The sequence below is a fragment of the Bubalus bubalis genome, chromosome 5, assembly GCF_019923935.1.
Source record: "Bubalus bubalis isolate 160015118507 breed Murrah chromosome 5, NDDB_SH_1, whole genome shotgun sequence".
NCBI classification, from domain to species: domain Eukaryota; kingdom Metazoa; phylum Chordata; class Mammalia; order Artiodactyla; family Bovidae; genus Bubalus; species Bubalus bubalis.
The window spans coordinates 113,322,714-113,341,514 of NC_059161.1; the positions used below are offsets into that span (position 1 = coordinate 113,322,714).

Here is an 18,801-nt window from a genome sequence, read left to right on the forward strand (position 1 = left end):
AGCTCCGCGGGGAGCCCGCCGCGATCGAGACCGCGAGGTGTCACCAGCCACAAACTCGGTCTCGGCGAAGGCCATCGCATCTGTAATTCTTAATACTCCTTACGGCCCCGCGCAAACCCATTTCCAGACAAAATCGCGAGGAACTGGCAGCACCAACAGTTTCTGCCGAGCGCGGGCGCGCGGGGAGGATGCCGGCAGCACTGTCAGTCCGGGTGCCTACGCTGGGTGGGGTCCCCTCGCCTAACAATTTCAACTGAAAACAAAACTTCGTTCAGCTACTAATTGGAGCAGACTCGGAACTTAGGCACCCAGGAGGCAAAACACAAAACATTTCATGAACGCGTGTCCTCGAGAGTCCCCGAACCCTGCGCGTCGCCAGGGACCTGGGGGAGGAACGCTGCGGTGCCCGAGTATTCGGCGCCAGGAGCCACCGCCGGGCCGGCTGCCCGAGGACCGGCCGCACCGGCAGTCACGCTCCGCTGGCCCTCCTGGAGACGAAAAAAGGTTTATAAACAGAGTTAAAGAATAAAAAAAAACCACACACATGTTTTTACTGATTCCTCTTTTTTTTTTTTTTTTTTTTAAGTTTACTGGTGGGATAACGGACAGCGCTAGGGTCATTGATGGCTTGGGATCTCCGTGGAACCATTAAGTTCGCGATCCCAGCGCACACTCCGGGTGCTGGAGCGCGCGGGCTGGGCGCGGGCTGCGAGCCTAAGGAACGCGAGGGGATGCCGTGGTCCTCGGGAAACGGCCTCCGGAAGTCCAGGTGAAGAGGGAAGAAGGCAACCAGATGCTGGGGGTCGCCGATTCTGGAGTCCGCAGTCTCGGGAGCCACGGCGAGGTCTCCACTTCTTTCTAGTAACAGACCAGGAGGTGCCGGCCGGCTGGGTGCTGGCGATGGGAGCGGGACCAGGAGCGCTGCATGCCCGGAGCGTCGGGCTCAGCGAGGGCAGCGGCCAGCTGAGGCCTTGCCGGCAGGCGGGGGCGGCGCGCGCTCCCCTCACCGCGCGCACACACGGGCGCGCACACTGCACACACACCTGGAGCTCGTCCCGGGAAGGGGGTGGGGAGGAGAGCCAAAGCAAGTGTCTTAAAATAGGCAGGCAGAAGAGCGCTAGACGCTGAGAGGCGGGAGGAGGCGATCGCGAGCGGCAGGCACTAGGCGCGCAGGCCCGCGCCGGGTTGCACAGGCGGGCTGGGCGGGGTGGGCGCCGACGCCCCTCGGCGGCCAGCCCTCGGCGCAGCTCCGCACCCTGTCCCGCAGGAAGCGCGCGCTGATTGACAGCTGCGATGTCCCCAAAAGGCTCCGCGAAGATGCTGATCCGCGGGTGGGTCTAGACGCGCGGCCGGCGCGCCCGGTGCCGCCTCCCCTCCGCACGCCTCCTGAGCCCCGCCGCCTCCCGGCCGCGGAGGAGCCGGGCCGAGGCCCCCGCCGGCTCGCCAGCCCCACGGCCCCGGCTGGCGGGCGCTCGCCCGGGCTCACCATGCACTGCCACGCGGAGCTGAGGCTGAGCTCGCCCGGCCAACTCAAAGCAGCCAGGCGGCGCTACAAGACTTTCATGATCGACGAGATCCTCTCCAAGGAGACCTGCGATTACTTTGAGAAACTTTCCCTCTACTCCGTGTGCCCGTCGCTGGTCGTGCGACCCAAGCCTCTGCATTCCTGTACCGGTAAGACGGCCCGCGGGGGCGCAGTGGGGTGCGGCAGCTTTGGCACAAGGGTCGGGCGCTTGACCACCTCTGTTCTCGCACTCGAGGGCGAGAGGAAGGAACCCGGGAATTCTGGGCCGCTGCAAGGGAACTAGGCTTCTCCGCGGCTAGCATGGCAGAGGCCTCTGCAACTTGGGGAAAGGCCCCGCAAGGTGTCGATGGCCAGGCTGGAAACGCAGTCACGGCAGCGCGCCCCCGAGAAACTGTGGCTCCGCAGCGCCCTGGGATCCGCCGGCAGGAGAACCTTCGTCTTCCCAGCGCCGCTGTGGTTTTCCGGCAGAAAAGGCTTGTTTTCGGGCACAAAAGGCAACCCCCTGACCTGGTTCAGCGCCTAAATCACAGTTTCTCACCTGAGTTAACTCGTCCAACCCCCTCCTGTCTCCAGTGAGAATTTTACATGTAAATCAGTAGTATTCTGAGGTTCCCAGAAAAATCGTGAATCCGCTGAAGTTTGCTTTAAAGGATCGCCTTCTGGGGAAGTAGTACTTCTGGGGAAGAAGTGTGGCCTTGTGCGGCAAACAGAACCCCCTGAGTTCTAAGCGAGTGAGAAACAATGCTTACGATAAAAACGGTCCTCAGGTCTGGTTTCCTTTCTCCATAAGAGCTAAGACCCTTGGGGAAGATAAAGAGCACTTAATAAATAAATATATTTTAAAAGTCGTAGGTTTATATAGAAAATAAAACTTTACATTAACAGAAGCTCCAAGTTTCATAGTGCCCTGGTATTATAATTATAAAATCATTATAATTTGGATTTGGACTATCCAAACGTGGGTGTAGCAAAAAAAAATTTTTTTTTAATCAAAAAAACCTGTTGACTGTGCTTCAACTGAAGGTAAAAAGTTTAGTATTTCCAAACTGAAAGACCCTTTGAAGTTATGTTTGTTGCATGGGTGATATGAAATAAATGAATTTAATTGTAGTAACGTTGAAAAAGTAAAGGGAAGTGTTAGCAGTGGTTTTCAACGACAATTTTGTAATGTTCGGGCCAACTGCTGGTACACAATGCTTGGAATACTACATTTTCTGTTGGCTCCATTGACAGGCTCTTTAGGGAAATCAGTAAATAAGTGTGTGAATAGATAAAGTTTTTTCACAACCAAGTTGTTGCTACATGTGTTTGGTAATAAATGAATATTCTATTCAGTTACTCTTTTGTAAAATACAATTTGTCTGTAAGGTGAAGTTAGGTCTGATAGCCCAGAGCAAGACTTGAAATACTGAATTTCAAAAGCCAAGAAATTTACGAAACAAGAAATGAAGAAGAAATTTTAGAAACAAGACAGATATGGTTGATGTTGATGTTTTTACTTTTGTGTGTCTGCTGTGCGTTAGCCCTGGGATGACTCGTCCACATAGATCTTGAATGAAGAGAGGAGGTAGGCTGAACCTTATTTTGAGTACGAAGAATCATTTCCTGAAAAAACTCAAATCCCTTAAAGGAAAAAGAGAGGATCTGTTTTAATCATAAATCTCCATGAACCCTGCAAAGACATTGCATACCTGGGGGTCCCTAGGACAAAGCAGAACAGCTTCTCCTAAGCACCTTGGCATAGGCTGATGCCTGCAAACTTTTTAGTGACTTTGTACCATGCGTTGACTGGAAGGCAGCTTTTCCTGGCTTTTAGCAGTCACAGAGTTGGATCACAGAAGAAATTATGCCATAAAAAGAGTAATAAATAGCCTCCAAAAACAATGATCCAGTCATCAGTCAAGGCTGAGTAAGTTCTATGTTTTATTGAACCTTGTGCGGGACATAAATCAGAGGAAAATACAATGATTCATATGTACTTTTGTGAGTGTTAAGAGTGAATTGCACATATTTCACAAACTAAACGTTTTGCTCAGTCTTGTGCTCTTGAAGTTCTTTGATGGTTTGTTGGGAAGCTTGGTTGTTGGCACTGACATTCTTTCCCTATCATTCCCGCGCTTGATTTCTTTAGGTTGTTCTTTTGAAATGTGTGTTATGATTTTGCTGTAGTTGAGATTTAAAATATAGAAGCTGGGATTGGCCAGTGGAATTAAAGCCAAGAAAACTGGCTACAATAGTCCATCCTTTCAGATCATAAGCTTTCAGTGGGTTTACGATTACAGTTAAAGCCTTACATGTATTAGATCATGGGAATACCATTAACGACTTCTCAAAGGCTTTGCAAATACCATGCTTTGAAAGTTTTGCTTTTAACAGTAATATTCAGGTTCACAAATCTTAGATTGGATGAACTTAATTTTTTTTAACTTAATTTTTATTAATTGAAAAAAATAGCAATAAGTTGCTAGCATCCATAATGAAACTATATATACATATATATATATGTATATATAGGATAGAAATAAGTACCTTAGCACTTTGGTGGAACCAATGAATAAAATATTCAAATCAAATGAAAGGCATAATTTGGAATTAAAGTTACTGAACTGTCTCATCCTTTGGTTTTGCTGTTTTAAGGTTTAAATAACTAAGAGAAGTGAACTTTGTCAGATAAAATAATGAAAACTAAGATAGTAAAGTGACCACCCTCCACAATAAGTACATAAAATTGTAGAGAAAAAAACTACAGTGTTTTAAAAGCCTCTACATAATTAAACAATCTGTGTTGTTTAGATTTAGCAATCCAAATGTCAATTTATGATACCGATCTCCTTAGGCAGAAGAGCATGTATTCAAGTAAACTGAGAAATGGAAACATTTTTCATCAGGCAGATAATCGCTTGACAGTAATTTATTATTAGATACTTTAACCTTGACGGAATACTCATCTTCAAAAAAACTTATTTGTTTGAACAGGTCTTTTCTTATTAAAATATAGTAATTTTAGTTTTAGGACGCAATCTCTAAACGGATTTAAGTTTCCTAATGGATCTCTTACATCATATAATAGATATTGAGTGAAGCAATCCTTTTCTTAAAGCCAAACTAAAGGAATATTTGTCATTAAATTTAAAATGAAATAACTTAAAGAGAGTCTCCATTTGAAAAAACATTGTTATTCCGACCATTGATGAATGTGGAACATGTTTAGAATTGAGTTTATAACATGTTGTTCATATTTTAAAATCTGATAACAGTAATCTTTATTCAGAGGAGAACGATATTGTGGTTTAGAAGCCAGTGATGATCTCTCATAAATATTAGAATGTTGACAGTGATTGAAGCGCAATATGACTTGCAGTGTATGATATCATATTTAACTTTCTGGTGCGTTGTTTTATTTTTCTGGTTGTGATGACTGTTTCTTGGTGGCAGAGTTGCTTGAACTGGCTTCTCAGGACAGAACATTGCAGAGGTATCGTCACGGTTCCTTTGGAAGAATCTCTTTCAGTTTGATCTTTAGAAATGGGCAGGGTTTCTATATTTGAGGAGTTTTTGGAAAAAATGAGTAACTTGAATCACAAAAGCGAGTTGTTACAATTTACCCTAAGAGTTTTCATATGAGGATACTGAGAAACCAATGCACTGTGCATAATTACATATAGCATTATAATTATTGATATTTATAACCTAGAATTACCCTAGGTCTTGGACATGCACATTTAGGGGGAGCTGACTATGATATTTGAACATTTTACAACCCGTGACCGCTACATGATTTTTAGTGATCTTACTGAAACCTATAGTTTAATTCCTTTTCTCTTCTCTGGGTTCTGCTGACTGTCTCCAGGACCTCCAGTGGCCAGTCTTATAGAGCTGACTGGTGAGTTTTAGAGCTGGAAGGAAACATACCAATCACAGACCAAGCTTCCCAAGTAGACATGCTTTTATTTTTTGCAAAGTCCCCAAACTCCCCTCCCATCCAGGCTGCCACAATATGGAGAAGAGTTTCATGTAATGTATGGCTGAGACCCTTCACTTCACCTGAAGCTATCACAACATTGTCTGTTAATTGACTATACCCAGTACAAAATTAAAAGTTAAAAAAAAAGTGCTGTGGTCACATCAGCGACATATGACAGCTTAGACATACTTTCAGCCCGCACTGAACACTGCTGCCTTTCATATTAGGGTACTCAGAACTCAGGAAGAGTTTTCCAACTCAGTTACACACCCGGGATAAATCCGCATAGTCACACCCAAGAGACAGTCAACCAGTCAATTAAAAGGGGCATGTGGGGAAGGGTGTTTATCTTAGGAGGTGGCTTTGAGAACATTTTATTCTTTGGTGGGTCTAAGAGAAACAAGTTCTTTTGGGTGGTGTCCTTGGGTTCATTTTTTTATCATAAAGATTGAGTGTCATCCTGGTTAAGAATGAAATGAGGTGTGGACATGTGTGATGACTTCTTTGGGAGTTAGGGAGCTGGCCACTGCTTCATGAGTTGGCTCCAGTGAGTCCCCAGATTGTAGCTCAGTTTTTTAAAATTAGAGCCCAAAACCCATTGAATCTTGGGAGCCTGGCTCCTGGGCCCTGAAATGTTGATGGAGAAATACAAACTGTGGGTTTGGAAAATGGTCTTTATCAACAGGCATTTGTATTTCTGCCAGAGGCAAATGGGCTTTTATTAGCAATTACTCATCTCTGTGTTTCCTCTTCCCATTCTCAGGGTAAATAAACTGAGGAATGCATGGGGTAGAGGACTCAGAGTCAGAATATATTTGGAGCATAGTTCTTTTTGGATACTGAGTTTGGGATTCTCAGCTGTCGTCTCTTTTCTCTTTAAATTTTATAATGCCTCTGCAAAATAGAGAGGCTAAGGGGATTCCTTAGGAGTCAGTTTTAAGGAGTTTATTAGCAGTTTCTTCTCTGGTTCTGCTTTTTCTAGTAGGAAATGGGAAAGTGATTCCAAATTTAGCAAGTTAAAAATGCCTTTCCAAAAGTCTATAATCTTCAGTATCATTTAACTCAGTAATTTAATTCAACAAATATTTACACTTGGTTGGTGATGGCAGTCCCATTATTTTTAAGTTTATTTTAAGTCTTGACTAACAGTGGGGATATTTTAAACCTTTCTCTGAAGCACCTGTAGAGCCACTGCCTACTTTGTAGTCCTCTGAAGTCTGTTCAGGCAATTTAGAATTGTGGACATTAAGGGCATAGTAACCCACTCCAGTATTCTTGCCTGGAGAATCTCATGGACAGGGGAGCCTGGCAGGGTTGCAGAGAGTCAGAGATGACTGAACTTCATGACTGAAGCAACTGAGCACGCATGCATGACAATTAAATCCTTTTGCTTACCATCTGGAATTTTCTCTTTGAACTCCACCTGAAGGGTATTATCAGCACCAAAATTGTCATATTAACCTCCTTAAATGCAACTCAACTGACACTGCATATATAATAAATCTTTTATGAAACCAGTTTCCTACAGTGTCAGTTGTACCTCTGGGTTGAAAATAGAATTTGTGATCCCAGCATAGCCCGTATACAGTTGCTCGGCAGAAATCTAAATGAAAAGATTGTTACATTTTTACATCCAAGAAATCTATGTGAAAAGCAGTAAGGCTGGTAAGATGTTGTTGAGATTGTAAAGAGAGATGAAAATGAAAAAAGAGACGGAATAGGGAAAAAGAAAAAGAGTAGGTTTCTTTGAAACTCTTGAAGCCACTTGATTCCACCTTGTATGTAGCACAGCGTCCTTCAGGATGACCGTAGGGGTGACACAAAGGTGGCTTCTAAGATTCTTCTGTCCCTGTGTGGAGAGGAAATGACCAATGCTGATTTTACTTAGACACCTCCCTGGGGACCCCTCAGGGAAGAGCCTGGCACCAGTGCCCTGCCTGGCATTTAGGCCTCACAGTGCAGGACTGAGCCCGGGTGAACCCAGAGCATTTATAGATGCTGTTTGCACTTTGTTTTGAGGTCAGAAGGAAGAGGAGCAGGGGTGGAAGTTAGGCAGGGCATGGACCAGAAGCGCCCTCCTTTGTAGGAGCCTGGGGACTTTGGTGTTGGAGCCTACAGGCCGCACTCACCACTCATCCATCCAGAGTGAAGACACTTTGGGTCCCCTGGCGACACCATTGCTGACCTCTTAGCTGGAATATGATTAGAGGCCGTGGGGCTTTGGTTAGATGGATAGATAGAGGCCTCATTCTGCGTTCTCTTGGGGAGTGTCAGTGTCCATTCTGATCTTGAGATGGTGGAGTTTTTCTCATAGACCCCCGACTCTGCTAGATTCACCCCCTTCTAACCCAGAACTTGCCAAAACCAACAGGTGCTCTCTGGCCTGCTGCGAATCACTGGGCTGCAGGTCTTTTGGGAACAGTACGACAAAGAGGAGGAAGGAGAGAAAGAAAAATAGAGAACCTTTGGGTAGAGACTTCCCATGTGAGGCAAAGGCCCTCCCTCCCACCCGGCATGCCTGCCTCCGTTTCAGCTGCTGTGATGTTGGAATGGTTGTTTCTCCTTCCGTAACACAGATGACAGGATTGGAACTGGCCTTAGGATTGATCAAGAGTGGGGTTCAGACCAGGACCGTGCACCAACTTAGTGATATTAATAAAATCAGAAATACTCTTGGTCCAGGAGGAGAGCTGTTTGTTTGTTTTTCACCAGAAATGCCTTGCAAACCCTCAGAATTTAATTTATTTTTATTGCAGTTTAATAACAGTTAGAAAAAGAAATGTCTTGTTAAAATGAATGCTCTAAATAAAAACAAGGTTAATTTTCCATTACAGTGTCTAATTACTTATCATCACCAGGGCATTTTTATATGGCGATTTAACTTCTTGGAAGCAGAAACTTGGCACACATTTAGGGAAGAAAGCAGTACACCCAGATAGATATCAGAAGAGGGTCTAATTATATTTGGGCTGGAGTTGACACTTACACATGATTGCTCTGCAGAAGGCAGGAGGAGGGTCACTGAGGAAAGTCTCTGGTTTCTTGAGTGCTGGTGGAAACTGAATCTAGAGGGAGAGATGAGGTGCCAGTCACCTGTTGAAGCTGATGTCAGGACTTCTTGATCGGCCTGGAGGTCAGCTGTAAATGCTCCCTGACTCCCCTGGCAGAGTTCATGAGGATGAACGTGGCCCTTCTCCAAGGAGAAGCCAAGATGCAACTGAGCAGAAGCCAACCTGGGAGGCTCTTGGCACAAAATTAAATATGTTAAGAGTCTAAGCAGAGAGGCTTACGTGATTCCTTTTTATTGCATCTCTCCAGCTCACCACCGTGCCCTTAGAAACATGTGCTTCTGGATAGCAGGGATAGATAAGTATTTTCACAGAGTGCTTGCCACCGAGGTGATGTTAGTGTACTTTTGGTCACTATTATAAAAAACACTTCTGTGTTTGATACGTGATAGGATGATTGTCTTTTTGCTGTTCTTATGTGAGGGACATGCAGAGGTCTTGGGCTTGGAGGCATCTCATGAAGTCAAGGCTGTGCTTCCATCCCAGGAGCACCAACAGGTCTCTAGCAGTGACTTACCTGCCGGCTTCTACCACCTCCTGCCCCCCTCCCTTTTCATGCAGGTACTTGAAATTCAGGATCATGGTCCTTTTGCAGACAAGATCACAATCGCTTGTGGACTGGAGGATGTGTCACTTTGATGTTTCGTTTCAGCTGTCTGGGAGAATCAGCACTGCACACGTTGCTCATAGAAACTTGTAAACAACAGAATCCTATTATGTTCTTGTATCTAGGGGAAGTCGGAGTAAGAGATGCTCAGAGTCCCCTTCCTGAGTCCTGCAACATTTATCCCAAAGGAGCTGTGAACTGGGGAGGAAGGCTACAAATGCATACTCGAAACCTCATTCTTCATCGTCATCACAATAATGGAAATAGTGACTTGTTTTGAGGCTGTATGTGCACTAGGCACTGGACTCAGTGCTTTTTGATCTGCTTCCGATTGTTCCTAAGAGATGTTATCTCTACTTTTCTAATAGGAGGCTGAGAAATGAAGTCACTTTCCCAAAGTCACAGAATATATAAACATCTCTTCCAGACCAATTAAGAAAAAAAATGCAAGTAGGACTTCCCTGGTGGCGCAGTGGATAAGAATCTGCCTACCGATGCCGGGGACGGGGTTCGATCCCTGGTCTGGGAAGATCCCACATGCCAGGGAACAACTAAGCCCATGTGCCATGACTACTGAAGCCCAAGCTCTAGAGCCCATGCTCCGCAACAAGAGAAGCCACTGCAAAGAGAAGCGCTTGCCCAGCTAGAGAGTAGCCCCTGCTCACTGCTACCAGAGAAAAGCCCACAAAAAGTAATAAAGACCCAGCTCAGCCCAAAATAAATTTAAAAAGACAGCTAAAAAAGGGAAAAAATGCAAGTAGAAAAATTGGCAATTCATAGAAATGAAGATCTATGTCCAGTGAATATGAAAAGGACTTTCCTGGTAATCAAGAAAACACAAATGAAAACGAGGTACCGTTTCATACCCATTGGACAGGCGAGCATGAAAGAGTCTGATGCTATCGCTAGATGAGAAGGGTGCAGAACAATAGGCACTCTCATCCCCTGATGGTGGAAGTGTTGTTTGGTACAATTACTCTGGAAGCCATGTGGCAGCACCTGAAACTGCACATACGCACAGAAGCCCTCGATCCGGCACTTCCACCTCTGTTTACGCCCTAGATCACTGCATGTGGGCAACGGGACCCTGGGAGAGGAATGTTCATGTCTCTGTTGTTTATGCTAATGAAAAATCTCAAGCAGTCTAACTGCCTTCAGAGGAAAAAATCATATGTATTATATTCATGCAGTTAAATTCATGCAATAATGAAAATGAATGTGTGTGTGTGTGTGTGTGTGTGTGTGTGTGAGTTTGCGCATGCTCACTTGTGTCCAACTCTTTGCAACCCCATGGACTGTGGCCCATCAGGCTCCTCTGTCCATGGAATTTTCCAGGCAAGAATACTGGAGTGGGTTGCCATTTCCTTCTCTCGGGTATCTTCCCGACCTAGGAATCAAAACCTCTCTCCTGTCTCCTGCATTGCTGGGTGGATTCTTTCCTACTGCGCCACTAAGGAAACCCGAAAATGGATGACTCAGACCTAACTGTATGAAGATAGATAAGATTTAGAATTACAAGGCTGAGGAAGAACAAGCTGTAGGTTGACACCATGTATATAATGCTGGAAAATGTGCAGACTGATACTGTTATATTGTTTAGGAAAGCAGGTGCATGGAATTGGGAGGGCTACACACAGATTTTTTATTTTCCTGTGTAGTAATTTATTTATTAAGGAAAAGAAAAGGCCTAATGTCAGTATAGCCAGGCATAAATATTGGACAAAGTCTGGTCACAGGCACAAAAAATTCCTTACATTATTTTGTGGACTTTTCTGCATGTTTGAAATTTTTTATAGTATAAACTTTGAAAATGATAGTACAGGAGACTCCACATATTCATACACCTCTTGGTCTTGGGGACTTTTGATGGTTTTCTTCATAGCTTTCTATCCTGAAACAGAAACTTTTAAATACAAGCTTCCTGTATTCATACTCACAGTAGGGAAAGAACTTTATAATTAGACATGTGTGTATGCTCACCCTGAAACAACCAAAGCAGCTTCTGAAATTGGGTTTTGGATCTCACTTACCTACCCTGGCTGGATGGGGATGTCGTTTATCACCAAGATAACTGCTGTTCCCCCAAGTAATGCTTTGGCATCTGAATAAATGGGCTCTGAGTTGGGCTTGAAGGCAGGAGGGAATTGCTGATAAACTGTGTGTTTATTTTCCCTAAATACCCATCAGTGATCATGCAAGCAAGAGTCGTGAGGTTCTTTCCCCCTCTTTCTTAATGATGTTTCAAAATCCCAGTAAATTGCCTTTGATTGCATCCTGCTTTGCTATTTATCTGCTCAAATGATATGCCACCCTTGGCTTTTGACAAGTGGTCATTGCTATTAACAGTTTAACTTAAAATTTGTCTAGGGACATTGGTGAATATCAAATAATCAAAAACTGTTTTAAAAAACATAGCTTCTTAGCTGGGAAGAATCATGTGGATGTTGGCACATGAGCTGGTGAGTTCTCTTTATAGTCTATAACCATGATTTGATTTTAAAACTTTGATGTGTGGTGTCAGGGATTGTTAGGAAGGAATGAGAACTATTACCATGGTAATCACACAGAGAGCTGTCTGTTAGGGGTGATGGATGGCCGTCCTGTGGTTTGGAGAGGTTAACCTGGACCACATTACTCTCCAGTGACATCTGTGGTGGCAGGTGCTTTGTTCAGCCTCTCTTAACAGCCCACAGATTCTTCTTTTCTCTGCAGAATAGTTGCAATGTATAAATGTTGCTTTAAGGTACTATGACAAAACCCTGACACTTTGGGAGCTCTATCTTTCTATGTCCCTTCAGAGGGAATGTACTCCTTGGTGTGAATGAAACAGTCTGTACAGTCAAGAGTTTGCCAAAGCATTTCTCCTTCCAAAACCACCCCTCTGTCCAAAGTAAGGTACAGAGTGCATGAGTGCTCAGTCATGTTTGACTCTTTGCGACCCCGTGGACTGTAACTGGCCAGGCTCCTCTGTCCATGGGATTCTCCAGGCAATAATACTGGAGTGGGTTGCCATTTCCTCCTCTAGGAGATCTCCCAGCCCCAGGGATCATACCTGGGTTTCCCTACATATCCTCCATTGGCAGGCAGATTCTTTACCAACTGCAACAGCTGGGAAGCCCCTCTCCAAAATCCATATATAAATGGAGAAGCAAATAGATCAAAGTATCCAGAGCCCACATCCCATCCCTACCATCCATAGCCGGGGTCGCTGTGCTGTCTTCGGTACTTGGCAGTGTGGCGAGGTCTGCAGGAATTAATGACCACATCTGGAGGGTGGTGGCCAAATTGCACGTGACTGAAAGGCCGGTGGATCTAGCAGACCTGCTGCCAGTGGACAGACTTTCAGGGCTACAGGAGCGAGGCCTTCTGCATTTGATCTTATCTGTATGGAAGCACAGAATGGCCGCGGTGAGAAGAATAGATTGAAACTTCATTTGTGCCACACTCTGTCCCCTTCCTGGGTCTCTCTAGTGAAATCTTATTCCTTCAAGATGGACTTACCAGGCTTGAGGCTCTGAACGGAGTGAATACTATTGAGAAACACACTCCATGGTCTGTGTGCGGCTGTCCAAGGAAGATAAAATGCAAGTCTTGCTCCTGCTGCCCTGACTGCCCATTTACTGGCAGCAAATCTGACGGCTCCACCTTTGATCTTCTCTTTGGAACGACTTGGGAAAGGACGAGCAAGGATTTGGTGTATTTATGGTAACTTTGAACAAGTTTCACTGACAGAAGGGGATATATCTCACTAAGGTTCCAACCCAAGACCTTTCTTTGTCACCACTGAACATTTGATTGAAATAATTCATAACTTTCCCCAGAGGAGATTTTTTTTGGGAGAGAATGTTGTTAATTTTGTTATCCCTGGATATCATGGCAACTCATTATTGCCTTAGCATGTTAGACAGCTGTGTGTCTTGGAAGCATGCTCTCAATCCTCAGTTGGGAGGACAGCAGAAAGGAATGTCCTACTGGAGGGCTGGATTTTTTTTTTAACTGGGACATTGAGCCTGGGCAGTTAGCTGCATAAACAAAATGTGTTTCACTTTTCAGAGAACGGGAAAGTAAAAATAATAACAATTATAAATGGTAACTGTGAGCCATTTGTAGAGGAGCCAACGGTGCTCCTCTAGACTGAGTAATTTAACCATAAGTGGATACTCTATAGGAAGTAGTTATGGTTATCACTGTTTTTCAGAGGAGGACAGTATTAGTAAAATTCAGAGAGGTGAAGAAAATCGTAACACGATCCCGTGAGGAAGTGGCAGAGTTGAGACTGGAACTCAGGTCTGTCTCTTTCAATATCAAGTTCCATCCTGTGATAATATGTTGTTGTTGTTCAGTCACTAAGTCGTGTCTGCCTCTTTGAGACCCCATGGACTGCAGCATGCCAGGCTTGCCTGTCCTTCACTATTTCCTGGAGTTTGCTCAGACTCGTGTCCACTGAATCGGTGATGCTATCTAACCATCTCATTGTCTGTTGCCCCCTTCCCCTTTTGCCTTCAATCTCTCTCAGCATCAGGGCCTTTTCCAATGAGTCTGCTCTTTGTATCAGGTGGCCAGCTTCAGCATCAGTCCTTCCAATGAATATTCAGGGTTGATTTCCTTTAGGACTGACCGGTTTGATCTCTTTGCAGTCCAAGGGATTCTGAAGAGTCTTCTCCAGCGCCACAATTCGAAAACATCAGTTCTTTTGCACTCTGCCTTCTTTATGGTCCGACTCTCACATCCATACATGACTACTGGAAAAATCGTAGCTTTGAATCTACAGACATTTGTCAGCATAATGATGTCTCTGCTTTTTAATATGCTGTCTAGGTGTGTCATAGCTTTCCTTCCAAGGAGCAAGCATCTTTTAATTTCTTGGCTGCTGTCACCGTCTGCAGTGATTTTGGAGCCCAAGAAAATAAAACCCATCACCTTTTTTGAGATCATACGAAGGTGTGTCAATTAGGAGTCAAGTATATCTTCTTGCATGGAGGCACCATGCTCTGTGTAAGGAAAGGTCAGTGAATGCTGGCTCCCTAAGGATTTATTTTGAACGTATTAACTCCTTTACACATGTATTATACAAATGTATTTATGATCATTTCACATGTTTCTGAACAATTCCAGATGAATCTTAAGCAGCAGTGCCTTCTTTGGAGGAAGTGAGTGGTGGGCAGATTTTGGGCCTGCAGCCGTCTGGCTGGGTCACCCTGAACTCATGTCATTATTTCTGGACATTAGTGTTCCCTGACCAGGGATCAAACTGACACCCCCTGCATCAGAAGTGCAGAGTCTTAACCACTGGACACCAGGGAAGCCCCTGGAAGCTTCTTCTTCTGGATAAAGCTTTTCTGTGGGAGTCCAGAGTGGAATTCCCAGGCATGCCTGTGTTCATTCATTTATTCATTCTTGTGAACCAGAGAGAAAGTACTGAACGATGGAATGCTAGCCAATTGCCTTGAGAGTTAAGATTTTGAGTGTTTTTTGTGAAATATTCATTATTAAGTTCAATGGGGAAAAAAAAATCTGGGACTTCCCTGCTGGTCCAGTGGCATCTGCCTTGAAATGCAGACCTGGGTTTGATCCCTGGTTGGGGAACTAACATCCCACATGCCGAGGGGCAACTAAGCCTGGGCAGTATTACTGAGCCAAGAGAAATTCAAAGTGAGAGAAAAAAATCTGGCCATTTTTTTTGCATCGCTTAAAACAAAAGAATAAAAGATTAATTTCTTTCATATTTTATCCAGTCGGGTTGGGGTGAGTTCTGGAAATCTCCATTTAAAAAAAGAGATTGTAATGAAAAGTCAAGTTTGGGAATCACTGTAGTAGATGGTAGCTTAAGGATGAGATTGAGGTAATTTATATCCATGACTCAAATATATGAAGCTGTTGAGCAGAATGATCCTACTGGATGGATTTTGAGTCAGATGGTCCTGGATTTGTTTGTGTTTTATTATTGGTGTGACCTTAGGCAAGTCATTTAGTCTTTCTGACACTCAATTTCCTCATCTGTAAAAGGAAGATAGTAATAGCTACCTAATAGGGTTAGTCATATAGGTTAAATGAGATAATGTGTATAAAGCACTTAGCATTAGTTCCTGGCACGTAAGTACTTGGTAATTGATAGCTTCTATTACAACTAATTATCTTATAATAATAACCTCATCTTGGTTGGCTGAAGCACAGCCCTTTAGAGAATGATTACTATTCCTGCTGAATGAAACTCAAGAAAAATTAAATATCCTTTAAAAACCACTTCACTCTAGGGCATTCTTGTGGGTTATGTCATTGTACTGGCTGCCTCGTAAGTCCTCTGCAACCTGGGTGGTCTGTGAGCTGTTGAAGTCTTCATGAGTAGGTATGTTTCATTCTCTCCACCATTCTGGTTTATAGTGTGAATTCAGAATTTTATGAATTCATACATGAGTGGCACAAACAAGTCAAACACTACGGCATCACAAAATGTGCTTTGTTACTTTACTTTTTACAAGAATTTCTCGGGATTCATTTACCCCTAGGAAATATTTCACCATACATCTATGTATCTCAAGAACTGTTTTAGAAAAGTGGCAGAATTTCTCAGCATGTTTTTTTTTTTTTTTCCTTTGAAGAATAGAGTTAGGAAAAGTCTTTTCTTTTGAAAGAGAATGTAAGTGTTTTTATTTTCTTATCTCAAAGTACTAAGAGAAGGAAAGAAATGCAATTGATATTTTTCTTTCTAATTGGTAGTGTGGAAAAAGGTGGCAGGTTGGGGGTAATCCTTGTCTTCCTATATTATTAAGTCTGTGATTCAGAGGGAGTTCTAAAGGAAACCCCTGTATTACAGCTTTCAGTTGCTCATGGGGATCTTTTACGATTGCCTTCTGATCAGTAACGATGACCATTGTATAGAAGGGGCTCAATGCACAGGGTTCTGCATGGATTTTTCCTGGAATTGTGTTTCTTAACTACTCACTGGTATCTTAGGAAGCCAGTTATCTGCCAATGAAACTAACTGGTGGATCCCCTTCATAGGGTGAGAAGATTCCCATGGGCTGAAGGAAGTTACAGTGACCAGGGCAGCAGCTCTGTCCAACTATTTATAGTGGCGGTTCCTGCAGACAGTTTCTAGTGACATCATCCAGGTTCAGAGGGGGTGGGGGCTGGCTGGAAGCAGGTGGGATAGGAAGGAGGAGGTGCCTTGGGGTGGTATTAATTTGTGGAGAGAATGCCAAAGTGATCCCTTAAGCTCCTCAGAACCATTGTAGAAATAGGACTCAGTTGGAGATAAGGATCTTTCTCCCTTCTCTTTATCTTTACTTTTGAAGACCATTATTTATTTATTTATTTGGCTGTGCTGTGCCTTAGTTGCGGCATGTGGGATGTAGTTCCCCAACCAGGGATTGAACGTATGCCCCCTGCTTTGGGAACAAGGAGTCTTAATCATTGGATGACCAGGGAAGTCCCTATTTTCACGATTTTTTTAAACCTTTTATTTTATATTGGAGGATAGCCAATCAACAATATTGTGATAGTTTCAGGTGGATAACAAAGAGATATGGATCTGTGGCAGCCTGTTGAGAATACTCTGTTCCTGGTGAATTTGCAGAAGCAGTGTTTCTACTCTGGTGGGAGGGGAGCAGGCAGGGATGGGTGGGGGGTGAGAAAGAATGAGGGAGATGGGGAGAGAGGAGTCAGCGGAAGGCTTAAACAGGCTATTCTCCCGACGCGTGGATCCTTATGTGCTTGTTCAGCACTTGTTGTCCAGATTTGAAAATGAGAATGGGACATTTCATTTGGGAAATTGCCCTGTGAGTACGTGCTGCTTCTCAGAGGTGTAACTCAGAACTGACAGCAGCAATGACTTGGGGTTGGGCCAGGACTTGCTCAGCCACATAGGTTGCCTCATTATCATATATATTATGATAATGTATATTAATGATGCATTAAAGAGTTTCACCATCCTGGGTCATGGAAGATACTATTATCCCATTAGGATGCAGTAATAGTGCTCTTGCAGTGCTCTGCAGGAGATGTGTGTACTCGAGATGAGCAGGCAACGGGGGCACAGAGTTCAAGGTGGAATTGCTCTCAGAAAGCCTCCCCTAGGACTTCCCTGGTGGTTGAGTGGCTAAGCCTCCACACTCCCAATCAGGATGCTGGGGTTTGATCCCTGGTCAGGAAACTAGATCCCAAATGCAGAAACTAAGAGTTCACGTGCCGCAACTACAAGATCCTGCATGCTGCAACAAAGACCAAAGAGCCTGCGTGCCGTAACTAAGACCCAATAAACATAAAATTTTTTAAAAAAGAGAACCTCCTCTGGGGCCCCCTTTCTCTGGGCTCATTCTGGGTTGGCTCAGTGCCTCAGTTTCTGCATTGATAAGACAGACCTGCCTCCCCAGTGTGTGGGTAAGAGTGGTTGATTAAGGATTATTAACTTAATGCCCTGAGAAGATCAAGGTGCAATGAACAAGCACAGTCTCCACGTGAGGGCAGCTGTTCAGTGTCAGGATCATTCTGTTTTTCCTAAATGGCTGGACCCCAGAGAGGCCAAACCTGGACCAACACCTGTCTTCCTGTTGTCATGAGCTCACGATGGCTTTTACACCTGTGCACAGAAGTCAGAAGAACAATATTCCATGACATGTGAAAGTTATATCAGGTCCAGGTATCAGTGTCTATGAAGTTTTACTGGGGACAGCCATTCCCCTTTGTGTACGTATGGAGTCCTTTTGATGGAGAAAGTGTGGTCCACAGGATCTAAAATATTTACTATCCTGGCCCTTCGTGGGAAGAGTTTGCAGACCCTTGAATGAGACTGTTGGAAACAGGGTCCCTCGGTTGTGAAATGAAGTTGTTACCGATCCACACGTGGGATGTCCTTCTAGGCTACAGCCTGATGCCTCACACACCAGGCTTGTGTAGTCATCTTGAAATGTGTGGAGGCCAGAAAGTGGGAGCTTAGTGGGGAATTTGACACAGACTCTCTGAACTTGGGACCAGGCTCTTAGCTCTACAGAGACATTTCCATGCCTTTCTAGAAATAACACTAGATTATTTTCTGCACAGAGACAGGGGTCAAAAATACTTACAGGAAAGTGGTTGGGATTCCACTGAACTGGGGGGACTTTTCTTTGTAGTTCTAAAGAGGAAATCTTTAGATTTCCCAGAGGAAATATGAGAATGATGACTGATGAGAGGCTGGGAGCAGCAAAATTACTGGCCTTTTTCCGTTTGAGGTTTGGGTGACTTTTATATGCTTCTTCTCTGACTTTAATTTGTTGCCTGGCCCTTGAAGTAATAGTAATAATAATAAACATTGTGCAATTATGGTAGCACAACCCCACCTGGAAGGGTGTGTATCATTGGATGAAGTGCATAATTGCTGTGGTCCTTTCTGCTGTGGTTTCCACACACATCTGTGTGTGTCCATCAGAACCATCAGCTCACCAAGGTCAGGGCTGCCAGGCCTCTCTGGAGGGACCAAGCGTGCCTTGTCCCATCCTTGCTTTTGTCTGGGCACTTGAGTTCCAGTGAGGCTTCTGGGTTCCAAAGCAGCCATGAAGTGTTAGGGGAAGTGGGAGACTGAAATTAACCTGATGAGGCGCTAACTTCCTCTTTGTGTTGGGTTGCTCCAGCCACCAGCCTGAGAATCCTTTAGGTTTAA

General features: G+C 44.3%; 1 protein-coding gene across 1 annotated transcript in view; it reads left to right on the top strand.

Moving 5' to 3' along the window:
• Positions 1 to 1,128: 1,128 nt before the first annotated feature.
• Positions 1,129 to 18,801, top strand: part of BARX2 (BARX homeobox 2) — an 81,190-nt gene continuing 63,517 nt past the window's right edge. The window contains exon 1 of the mRNA XM_006072389.4: positions 1,129 to 1,674. Coding sequence (XP_006072451.1) covers positions 1,488 to 1,674 — 187 coding nt within the window. The 5' untranslated portion in view covers positions 1,129 to 1,487. The remainder of the gene's footprint in view (positions 1,675 to 18,801) is intronic.